Raw genomic sequence first — 12,175 nt, 5'->3', positions numbered from 1 at the left:
GCCCCGGTCAGCCCCTGAACCTCTACCTGGGCCGGTGCGTGACACCTGACCTCCTGCCGTGGCCAGCCCCCCTCACCTGTGACCTCTGCCCACAGATCGCAGCCAAGGAGGCAAAGATTCAGGAGCTGGAGGCTGCACTGCAGCGTGAGCGGGACTCGAGCCGCCGGCTGCTGGCCGATAAGGACCGGGAGATGGCTGACATGCAGCGGCGCATGCAGGTCCAGCTCGACGAGTACCAGGAGCTGCTGGACGTCAAGCTGGCGCTGGATATGGAGATCAACGCCTACCGCAAGATGCTAGAGGGCGAGGAGGAGAGGTGGGGTGACCCCTGACCCACCCCGACCCATCCAACTGTCCTATTACATCCCCAGCTGACCTCTTACTGTCCCCTCATCCTTAGACCCCATGCTGCCCCCGAACCCTTTGACTTGGAGCTCCCCTGACCCTTTGACCCCCGGCTGCCCTTTGACCCTGTGCTGTCTCCCCTCCCCAACCCCGACTCTTTGACCTTCCCACATATCTTTGACTCTTCGGCTTCCCCCTCCACCCTCTCACTGACTCTCTGAGCCTTTGCCGACCCTCCTTTTGCTGACCTCTTGACCCTGTTCTGCCCCCTGACCCTTTGATCCTCCTGCATCCTCTTTGACTTCACCCTCCTCCATCCCCCGTGGACAGGCAGTGGGGGGGAGGGGTTTGTACTTGCTGACACTGCGTTCTCTCTCTCTCTCTCTCTCCCCCTCCCCTCCAGGCTGCGCCTGTCCCCCAGCCCCCCTCCCCAAGGGTCCAGCTCGAGGACCAGCGGGAGCCGGGCGGCCCACGGCGGGCAGGCAGTTGTGGGAACCAAGCGGCGACGTGTCGAGGATATGGAAACGGAGGAGGTGTTGGGTGTGTCTCAGCAGGCCAGCTCCAGGGGCCGGGTCGCTGTGGAGGCCGTTGACCTGGAGGGCAAGTACATCCGGCTGAGGAACCGCTCCGATCAGGTGAGACCCACAGACCCCTTGTCTGTCCGTTCCCCCATTCCCCCGACATCCCCGAGACCCTCAACTCGTCCCACCCCGTCCCATCTCCCATTACCCCCGAGCCCTAACCCTATCCATTGAGACCCCCCAGGGCCTCCACTACCCATCCCCATTTCCCCCAAGACACCAATATCTCCCAAGACTGTCCCCTCTGAGGCCACACACCCCATCAAGGCCAGAGACACCTCTATCCCATTCTCCCCAGAGACCACCACCCACCCTCCTCCCTGAAGCCCTCCTTCTCCCCAGACACTGCCTCTTCCCTCCCCTACCCACCCTTCCATCCAGACACTCCCCACCCCTCACCCTCTCTCCAGAAACTCCTTCCTCCCCTAGAGAATCCCCCTCCCTAAAGACTACCCCCCGAGAGAAACCTCTCCTCCTCTGTCATCCTCCCCCCACCTCCAGGAGACTCCCACCTTTCTCCCTGGAGACTCCCCCCCAGAGATGCACCCTCTCCCAGACCCCTCCTCCCTTTCTCCCCGGACCCCTCCTCCCTTTCTCCCCGGACCCCTCCTCCCTTTCTCCCCGGACCCCTCCTCCCTTTCTCCCCGGACCCCTCCTCCCTTTCTCCCCGGACCCCTCCTCCCTTTCTCCCCGGACCCCTCCTCCCTTTCTCCCCGGACCCCTCCTCCCTTTCTCCCCGGACCCCTCCTCCCTTCTCCCCAGACCCCCCCCCTCCTTTCTCCCGGGACCCACCCCCTCTTTCTCCCTGGATTCCCCCCCCACTTCTCCCCAGACCCCCCCTCTTTCTCCCCAGACCCCTCTCTCACCCCGGAGGACCCCCTTTCCAGACCCCCCTCTCTCTGTCTCAGCCCCCTCTTTCCCAGGATCATCCCCATCTCTTCCCCGGAAATTCTCCCAGCCTTTCTCCCCCATCCCACTTGCAGTGAGCTGGTGTAACACCCCCATCTTCCCCCCCACCAGGACCAGCTGATGGGAAGCTGGCAGGTGAAGGCACAGATCGGCTCCCGTCCCACTACCGCCTACAAGTTCCCCCCGAAGTTTGTGCTGCATGCTGGGAAGACCGTCACGGTGAGTGTCCTGCAGACCCCCAGCCCTCCTCGTGTGGACCCCCAACTCCTCCCTGGGTGACCCCCATTCCCTCCGCAGACGACTCTCTGATAGAACCTGTAGCCCTCAGGAGGTGGGGGTGGGAAATGGCATCTCATTTGCAAGGGTCCAGGCCAGGAGCGTCTCTCCCATGGACCCTGTTCATGCTTGAATGCTGGATTCCCGTTCCTCCAGCAGGCCCTGGGTGGATGGTTCCAGCATCCTCCTCCTCTAGTTGATGGGTAGCTATTATCCCCTCACTGAATATGGGAAGAATGGCCACCACAGTTGATCAGAGAGTGCCCAGGATGCCCTGGATTTGGCAGGGGGTGGGGAGGTTTAGATTTCGGCCCTCCCCCTTGGGCTCTGCTGATTCTTCCTGCCCCCCCACCCCCCCCCACCCACCTCCCTTGCTGTCTAACGTTTCCCCTCCACCTGTCAGATCTGGACCTCGGACGCGGGAATCTCGCACAACCCCCCCACCGACCTGGTGTGGAAGCATCAGCGCTCCTGGGGAACCGGAGAGAGCACGAAAACCAGCCTGTTCAACAGCAGCAACGAGGTGAGGCCTGGACCTCTGGCCCCTAACCCCCTGAAACCCTGGACCTTTGACCCCCGACCTTCTGGAACCCCGGACATCTGATTCCCCCCAATCCCCGGAACATTGGACCCTAATCCCAGCCGATCTGCTGGGACGAGTCCACCCTCCCCCCCACCCTCTGAGGTGTCAGAGATGGTCCAACTCTCATCAGTCGTGTCATCCCCAACCCTCACCCTGTGCCCTCCCTGGGATTCAGGTGCACAAACACACAGAGAGGCGCAGGGACACGCGCGCGCACTAACATGGAGAGGCGCAGGGATGCGCATGCACACACAAACACGGAGAGATGCAGGGACGCGTGCACACACACACACGGAGATGCACAGGGACGCACGCATACAAACAAGGAGATGCGCAGGGAGGCGTGCACACAAAAACAAGGAGATGCGCAGAGTCATGCGCGCGCACACGCATGGAGATGTGCAGGACATGCACACATGCATGCAAACACAGAGATGCGCAGGGACACGCACACACAAACACATGGAGAGGCGCAGGGACTCACATACACAAACACACAGAGAGGCACAGTGACGTATGTACACACAAACACACGGAGAGGTGAAGGGACACGTGCACACACACAAACACATAGAGAGGTGCAGGGACGCCCACATACACAAACACACGGTGAGGCATAGGGAGGAGTGCACACAAACACACGGAGATGCGCTGGGACGCGCATGTGCACACATGCACACAAACCCATGGAGATGCACAGGGACACGTGACCACACACAAACACAGAGAGGCGCAGGGACACGCACACACCCAAAAACACGGAGAGGCGCAGGGACATGCACACACGAATATAAGAGGCGCAGGGGCACGTACGCACAAACACGGAGATGCGCAGAGACATGCACCATACATGGAGATGCACAGGGATGCACACACACACGCAAACATAGGTACGCAGAGACGCACAAACACAGGGATGCGTGCACAAACACATGGAGATGCGGAGACACATACGTGTACACACACAGAGATGCACGGGCATTTGCAAACACAGAGATGCACAAAGGCGTGCGCACACAAGCACATGGAGATGCGCAGAGTCATGGACACGAATGCATGGAGATGTGCAGGATGTGCACATATGCACACAAAACCACGGGGATGCGCAGGGACACGCGTGCACACAAACATGGAGAGGTGCAGGGACGCAAGCACACATAAACACATGAAGAGGCGCAGGGACATGTGCACTCACACAAACACAGAGAGGTGGCGGGGGGAGGGGCCGCAGAGAAGGAGAGACCCTCAGATGGTGATAGAAACTCTGTTCCCTCCCTCCCCCCAGGAAGTGGCTTTCCGCAAGATCACCCGTTCCACTGTCATCAACGACAATGACGAGGGCACCTTCGAGGGGCTGCGGCGCCAGACTGTCCATCAGGTATAGGGACCTGTGTGGACCTGCCTGAGATCCGGACCCCCTCTCCTTCCTCCTCCTCCCCTCTCCCTCTTCCCTCTCTCCCTTCCCTTCCTTCTCCCCCTCCACCTCCCGCTCCACTCCCCCTGCCCCCCCACACCTCCCCTCCCTTTTCCGCCCTCTCCCTCTTGCTGCTGCACCTCTCTCTGGTCTGGGCCGGTGGGCTAGGATCTAGACTACGTGCCAAATGTTCCCCGGCAGCGGTTGGTCTCACCCCGCATTGGCTGGCCATTCGTAGAGAGGAAGACGTCCTGTTCCAGCGGAAGCATCCTGCCATCCAGTGGGGTGGAGGGGGGTGGGTGGGTTATGTTCAGGTGGGGGAGGGATTGTGTCAGAGTGGGAGAGGGGTTAATGAAGGGGTTTTATCTTCCAATGTATGCACACAACTCCCTCTTCTATGTACGCACACTCCCTCCTGTGTACCCATACTCCCTCCCACTTCCCATGTTCACACGCTCCCTCCCACATAAGCAAACTCCCACATGCACATACGGTGTCCTATATACACATACGCCGTCCCATGTACGCAAATTCCTTCCCACGTGTACGCGCACTCCTGCTCTCGCTCCCTGCTGCATGCAGACTCACTCCCCCCCTCCCCTCCCACCTGACCTACCAAACCCATTGGCAACACCACTTTCCCCGCCCTGGGACAACAGGACCGCCTCACACAACACCAACCCCCCCAGCCCACATACACCTTGACTGCAGAACCACTTGAAGTTTAGGGGACCAACCCTCCCCCCAGCAGAGGGGCTTGAGAATGGTGGAGGGTGGTGGAGGTGAGCAAACCATTTGGCCCATCAAATCCTTCCTTTCCTCCCAATTCATCTGTTGCCCTCCATGTCCCTCCTCTCTCTCTCTCTCTTTCTCCATCCTTCCTGACTCCGATCACTGTGGTTACCACCCCTCTCGTTTCCCATTGCAACCCCTCGCATCTTTCATTACAGATCTCTCGCATTTTATTATTGCACCTTCCTTTACACACCCCATCCACCGTTACAGACTGCATCCTCTGCTGTTACAGAACCTGGCCCCACCTCCGTTACAGTTCCCAATCTCCATGCTCTGTTACAGAACCTGATCTCCATCTCCGTTACACCCCCCATCTCCATTACACTCCCCCATTTCTGTTACACACCCCATGCCCCATCGCAGAACCTGACCCCATCTCCGTTACACACCCTTTGCCCCTTTACAGAACCTGACCTCAACTCCATTGCAGACCCCATCACCCTCATTTGCACTCCCTCTTACCAGGCACCCCCTCCTTGGCGCCGACGCCAATCAGTTCAGCCTACCGTATGACTACAATCCCAGCATTCCCACCCCTCGTTATAACAAACCCTCAAATAATCTTCCCTTATTACACCATGTTTGCTCTGCTTTTGAATATCTTATGACCGGGCATGGATACAGGCCACTCTCCCACCACCCCCCCCCCTCCCCCGCTGGCCTGGCCGCCCTCTGCACCTTTCCCAGAAGGCCTCGCCGGGGCCTCGAGTCCAGAGCGAGGCCCCAGCTCGTGCGCTCCCCGCCCCCACCCCCAACCCAGGGCTCCCTCCGTCCAGCACAAATCTCTGCCGTTCGCGAACTGCCAGGATTTCATGGTGCATGCTCAGGAGTCGGGACGAAGGACATGAGGGGGGGGATCACACACTGGGAGGCCCCTGGTTTGTAAATTGTCCACAGGACCTAAATCAAATGAAGCCAAGTGAGATCTTGTATCCACATCTGATTTGTTTAAATAAAGTCATGTTGAAAACTCGCCCGAATCTCCTATTTGTTTTTTTCAAAAATGGCTTCCTGATTTAGAACCACAGCACAGAAACTGGCCCTTCGGCCCTTGTAGACCATGTCACCCCTCCCATCCATGCACCTGCCCAAATTCTTCTTTAAAAAAAAATTGAAAACCGAGCCTGGATTCCACACTCCTGCCACTCTCTGCGTGAGGAAGTTCCCCCCAAAACCTTACCCCGTTTTCTAAGTGGCTGCCGATTCAGTCAGTCTCCGCAAGCCGTCGGATCCAGGGGGAGGTGGTGTGCGGGGGCTCAGGCGTCTGCGGAGGGAGGCGAACTGTCGAGGTTTACCTCCCTCCTGTCCCCACTCTGCCCCGAAGGGTCCCAGCACCCCCCTCCCAGTAACGTCCACCCCTATGGACGCTGGCCAGCCCTCCAGCCGGTCGCGGTGTTGAGGACATGGAAGGTGCGGGTGAGCTGGGGAGGAAGAGGTATTAATCAGCAAGACGTGGAGGGTTTCCTTATCGATCACTATCCCCGGGGACGGTAGGGGGGGGGGCGGGGGTTGACAGGAGACCTGATAGCAGAGGGAATGGGGGAGGGGGATAAAAGGGCTCAGACAGTGTTGCCTGAGTTCAAGGCATTTGTCGCCCTCCTCAAGAGCAGGGTCTGTTTTCTTGAGCACATCACGAAATCCTCGCATGTCTCGGGAGGGGAATCAGGCCGTTTGGCCCTTCGAATTCGATCCCGACCATGACCAGATTACTATCCCCTACCTTCTCCCCGTGACCTTTCATTTTTTCCCTCCACCCCCACCCACCACCCTAACCGAGGACCTCCCTCCTGATCTGCCAATTCTAGAACACAGTGCAAACCCTTCGGCCCATCTAGTCCATGCTTTATACCATTGACCTTCACGTAGCTCTCCATCCACCGAGCCAAATCAAGTCCGTATTCACCACTTCAGCTTGTTCCCCCCGACTGTCCCCTTAAACCAGTGGTTCTCAACCTTTTCTTTTCCACCCTCATCCCACCTTAAGCAATCCCTTACTAATCACAGAGCACCGATGGCCTAGAGATTATTTAAAGTGGGAAGTGAGTGGGAAGAAAAAGATTGAAACCCACTGTTTTAATCGACCCTTGTTGCCTTGTTATATGCACGGTTTCAGGACTCCAAAGGAAATGGTTCAATGACCATTTTTCTCAAGCAAAATATTTCAGTAACAACTGGGTCAAGAGCAGTGATTCTCAACCTTCTGACTCACATCCCACTTTAAGTGATCCCTTGGCCATAGGTGCTTTCTGGTTAGTAATATTTCCCACCCCTGATTTGGAGGGACATGGGCAAGTGCAACATTTGGATAGATCCATGGATAGGATGGGTTTGGAGGGATGTGGGCAGGTGGGACCAGTGTGGGTGGGGCATTTGGATAGATCCATGGATAGGACGGGTTTAGAGAGGTGTGGGCAGGTGGGACAGTGTGGGTGGGGCATTTGGATGGATCCATGGATAGGACGGATTTAGAGAGGTGTGGGCAGGTGGGACCAGTATGGATGGGACATGCGGGGAAAAAAGATTGAGAAAGGTAGTGACTGTATCTTCACTGCTTCCTCTGGTAGTGAGTTCAGATATCAACACTCCTTGAGGGGAAAAAACTTTTTCCCCTCGCATCTCCTTTGAATCCCTGCCCTCCCACCCTGATGATACCGTGTTTATTGCCATACACCGCACGCACTTATGCATTGATGTCATCACTACAGGGACTGTAAAAACCTTCCCTCACTTCTCCCTGAAACCCCCATCCTCACCACTGATTTCCCCCTACTATATTACCAAAACAGGCTTTTGGCCCATCCAGTCCTCCATGGGGGCGGGGGGGGGGGGGGGGTAGATTCTATTTCCCATATTCCCGACCTCCAGCCTTACTCCCAGGGAAACAAGCTGAGTCCGACTCTCCTTCCTCTCCCCATCCTATTGTCCTGGGAAATACCTGTGCTCTCTGCCTCAGCTCCATTTTGCCTGTGGTCACAGAAACAGCCCCTTCTCGTCAGTGCCAAACTATTTTTCTGCCTCGACCCACTGACCTGCACCCAGCCCATCACCCTCCAGACCCCTCCCATCTATGGACCTGTCCAAATTCTTCTTCAATGTTCAAATTGAGACACGCATTCATCACTTCGGCTCATCCCACACGTCCACTGCGTGAAGAAGTTCCCCCTAAACTTTTCCCCTTTCACCCTAAACCCACGTCCTCCAGTCTGTACCTCACCAACCCTCAGTGGAAAAAGCTGACCTGCATTTACACTGCCTTATCCCCCTCATAATTATAAATACCTCGATCAAATCTCCCCTCATTCTTCTACGCTCCAGGGAATAAAATCCTAACCTGTTTAACCCTTTCCTGTAACTCATTTCCTGAAGTCCAGGCAACATCCTAGTAAATCTTCTCTGCACTCTTTCTATCTTATTGATATCCTTCCTGTAGTTCGGTGACCAAAACTGCACACAATGCTCCAAATTTGCCCTCACCAATATCTTATAGACCTTTACCATAACATCCCAACTTCTGTACTCAATACTTTGATTTATGAAGGCCAAGATGCCAAAATCTCTCTTTATGCCCCTTTCCACTTGTGACGCCACTTTCAGGGAATGATGTATCTGTATTCCCAGATCCCTCTGTTCTACCACACTCCTCAGTGCCCAACCATTCACCGTGTACATCCTTTCTTGGTTTGTTCTTCCAAAAAGCAGCACCTCACACTTGTCTGCATTAAATTTCAACTCCCATTTTTCAGCCCATTTTTCCAGCTGGTCCACATCCCTCTGCAAGTTTTGAAAATCTTCTTCACTGTCCACAGCCCATCCATTCTTAGTGTTATCAGCAAATTTGCTGATCCAATTTGCCACATTATCGTCCAGATCATTGATACAGATGACAAACAATGACAGTCCCAGCACCGATCCCCGAGGCACGACCACTAGTCCCCAAATCGTCTCTGAACCTCACCCGCCCGCTGTTGGGCAAGAGAGATGGAGGGGGGAGTTGCAGGTGAATGGGGTGGGTGAGCAGGGAGCCATTTGGCCCATCTTACCAGCTCCCGGTGAGGACAATCCCTTCCCTGCGCACCCCTGTTCCCCCCCCACACCACTCTCGACCCCCATCTCCGCCACCCCCATGGACCCAGAGGCACGGACATCCACGAGTCCCAGCTAACTGCAGAACTGCCCATTTACACCAATCCCACCTTGTTGCCCACCCCTTCTTCCCCCCTCCCCTTCCCACAACACTCCCATCAACCCCACCCCGAAGCTCTTGCCAGCGATCTTTCTTCTCCACTTGTGGAAGGACCTCCGAGCTTTTTGTCCTGGTGTAGTGGGGACGAGGGGGGGTCTCCTGAGGCTGAACTCTTAGAAGAGCAAGAAGGGATCTTGTAGAAATCTGTACAAATCCAGAAGGGATGGGCAAGATAGAAGCAGGAGGAAGGGGAGACCAGAACGAGGAGTCAAAGTCTCAAGGATTGGGGTGAGGGAGAGCAGATTCAGGTCAGAGGTAAGGAGGAGTGAAACTCGGAAGCAAGAAGAGCCTGCCTCATTGACTGTGTTCGAGGTGCCGAGAGATGGGTTTTTGTCTCAGGGATGGGGAAACTGAGGGATCTGGGGAGCAGGTGAGGAAGTGGAGATGACTCCATGATCAGATCTATGAATGGGGAGCAGGCTCGATGGGCTGAGTGGCCACCTTTGGCTCCTGTTTCTTGTGCTCCCCTCACCCACATTCTAGGGGGGTAATGGGGGGAGGGGTTTATGGCAGCTGATTAACCCACTGACACTTTCTCACTCTCACACACAGATTCACATGTACACGCTCACACTTGCACATACATAGATTCGCCTACTTGCACGCTCACACACATGTACACACAGAGATACATCCGCACATTAACACACGTACACACTCACATACACACTACATACATATGTATGCACGCACTCACGTGAACACACGTACACGCAAACATAACACACACAAACATAAATGCACACATACACGTATACAAAAACGTAAAAGCACACGTATATGCACACACACTTGCATACTCGCACGTACACACACATACACACACACACACTTTTCTCCAGCTTCCTTTAAGCCCTTCTTGAGTCCCTCCCTCCCCCATCCCTCTGCCTTCTTTCTTCCAGCTTACCACCCCCCCTCCCTCACCGTTCACAGAGCCATCCCCGTCCCCCTCCCTCTCCCCCATCTCATGGTTGTGTGGCAACGTTAATGGAGACAGGTGCGATGGGATCTTTTAAGAGGTTATTAGGTGTACGGAACTGATCAAAACAGAGTGTTATGCAGTGGGGAAATTCTCAGCAATTGTTCGAATAGGTTATCGGGTCAGCACAGCACTGTGGGCTGAAGGGCCTGCACTGAGCTGTACATTTCCACATTCCATTCTCTTGGATCCAGTCTCCCCCACGGTGGAAACAACGACCCTCATTCTTCATGATCATTTCTTACCTTGATAAGATTCCACCCCCAACCCCTCGCATTCATCTGACCTCCAGTGAGTGTGGTCCCTGAGGTATCGTGAGCCCCTTTTCCAGTGGCACCCTGTCCCAGGAATTAACTGGGAATTTACTGGGACAGGGTCCAGTGGAAAAGGAACACTGTCCGAACACCAGTGTCAAATTACATCATTTCACGCCGGGGATTAACTGCCTCAACCTCTACTCGTATCCCGGGCGTTTGCCCACGGCAGCGTGCCGTTTAAACCAGTGGGAAAGGTACAGCAGGTTCCAGTTGAAGGTTGAATGTTCCGATCTCTGGGGACGTTCAGTGGAAAAGCAATTAGTGTCCCAGTTAAGAGTGGGCCCAGTGGAAACGAATCAAAGGGCTTCCTACCCCGGGACACTGCACGGCCGATTTACTAGGATGCCCGTGGAAAAGGGGGTTTTTAAATCCTCACGGGGTGGGGGAGCTGGGGAGGGGAGGGGTCTTGTGGGAGGTACTGTTGGGGAAGGGGTATGGTGGGATGGGGAAATGGAAGGGGATTGGGGAGGTGTGGTGAGGAGGGGGAGAGAGTGCTGGGGAGATGAAAGAAAGGGGGTGTTGGGGAAGAGGGGGAGTAGATGTAGGGGAGTGGGTGTTGGGGAGCGGAAGGGGAGTGGTGTTGGGGAGCAGGATGGGAGTGGATGTAGGGGAAGAGGAAGGGGAGTGGGAGTTGGGGAGTAGAAGGGGTGTGGGTGTTGGGGAGTGGGAGGGGATTGGGTGTTGGGGAGCGGAAGGGGAGTGGTGTTGGGGAGCAGGATGGGAGTGGATGTAGGGGAAGAGGAAGGGGAGTGGGAGTTGGGGAGTAGAAGGGGTGTGGGTGTTGGGGAGTGGGAGGGGATTGGGTGTTGGGGAGCGGAAGGGGTTTTTTGGGAGGGGGTGTGTGGTTCAGGGAGGGTGATCGATTCCAGGGAGGGCGATGGGTGCTGGAGGAGGTGGATTTGGGGTGCTTAGGGAGGAGGATGGGTGCTGGGAAAGGGGGACGGGTTCCAGGTCATCCCCCTGACCCCCTCCCCTCCCCTTCCCCATCCCCAGGCTGGAACCTCGGATGCGGACTACAACCTGCGCTCCCGCTCAGCTGTGTGCGGATCGTGCGGACAGCTGTCGGGCAGCAGGGAGAACTTGGAGGAGTCCGAGCAGCGGACCACCACCACCACCACCATCATCACCGGGCCCAACCCCCGGCACAGCGTGACCGCCCGCAGCACCAGTGGGGGTGGCAGGGGGGGAGCGTCCGACCCCATCATCGCACGCTCCTTCGTGCTGGACCAGCAGCCCATCGGAGGGCAGGTCAGTGAGCCGGTGGGGTGAGGGGAGATGGACCGCGGAGGGGTTGAGGGTGATTGGGGGCAGGTTCTCCCCTAACCGAAACCAGGGGAAGGGTCCATGGGGGGCAGGTTCCTGACTGACCCTATGGGAGGGGGAACCCACATTCTAACTCTCTTTAAATCCCCGTGCTGACATATTCACCCCTGGGCTCGTGCACCCCCAGACCGAGACCACCCACAAATTGGTGGGACAACACCCGACCGGGTGGCATTAACATCGACCTTGCCAGTTCCTATTAAACACTCCCCTCCCCTCCAAATTTCTCTCCCTCCCTCCCCTCCTCTCCCTCTCTCCCCTTCCCTTTCTCTCTTTTTTTTCCTCTTTCTTTTCAAAACGAAACTCAATTCTCACCTCTCCTCTTATCACATCTTATGTTGTTCTGGACCCCTCCCCTTCCCATTTCTCCCCCTTTTTCTAACCAGTCGCCCGCCTGCTTAACTGCTCTT

At 56.2% G+C, this 12,175-nt stretch overlaps 1 protein-coding gene across 4 annotated transcripts in view; it reads left to right on the top strand.

Moving 5' to 3' along the window:
* Positions 1–12,175, top strand: part of lmna (lamin A) — a 73,728-nt gene that overhangs the window by 47,989 nt on the left and 13,564 nt on the right. For 3 of the 4 annotated variants that reach the window (XM_069940344.1, XM_069940342.1, XM_069940343.1), the window contains exons 7-12: positions 96–316; positions 749–980; positions 1,947–2,054; positions 2,515–2,634; positions 3,980–4,072; positions 11,436–11,690. In XM_069940344.1, coding sequence (XP_069796445.1) covers positions 96–316; positions 749–980; positions 1,947–2,054; positions 2,515–2,634; positions 3,980–4,072; positions 11,436–11,690 — 1,029 coding nt within the window. The remainder of the gene's footprint in view (positions 1–95; positions 317–748; positions 981–1,946; positions 2,055–2,514; positions 2,635–3,979; positions 4,073–11,435; positions 11,691–12,175) is intronic. The other variant, XM_069940345.1, reaches the window with a different exon arrangement.

This window comes from Narcine bancroftii, chromosome 5 (assembly GCF_036971445.1).
Source record: "Narcine bancroftii isolate sNarBan1 chromosome 5, sNarBan1.hap1, whole genome shotgun sequence".
Taxonomy (NCBI): domain Eukaryota; kingdom Metazoa; phylum Chordata; class Chondrichthyes; order Torpediniformes; family Narcinidae; genus Narcine; species Narcine bancroftii.
Note: the sequence above shows the minus strand (reverse complement) of the source record. Positions and strands in the feature narration are given on the sequence as shown.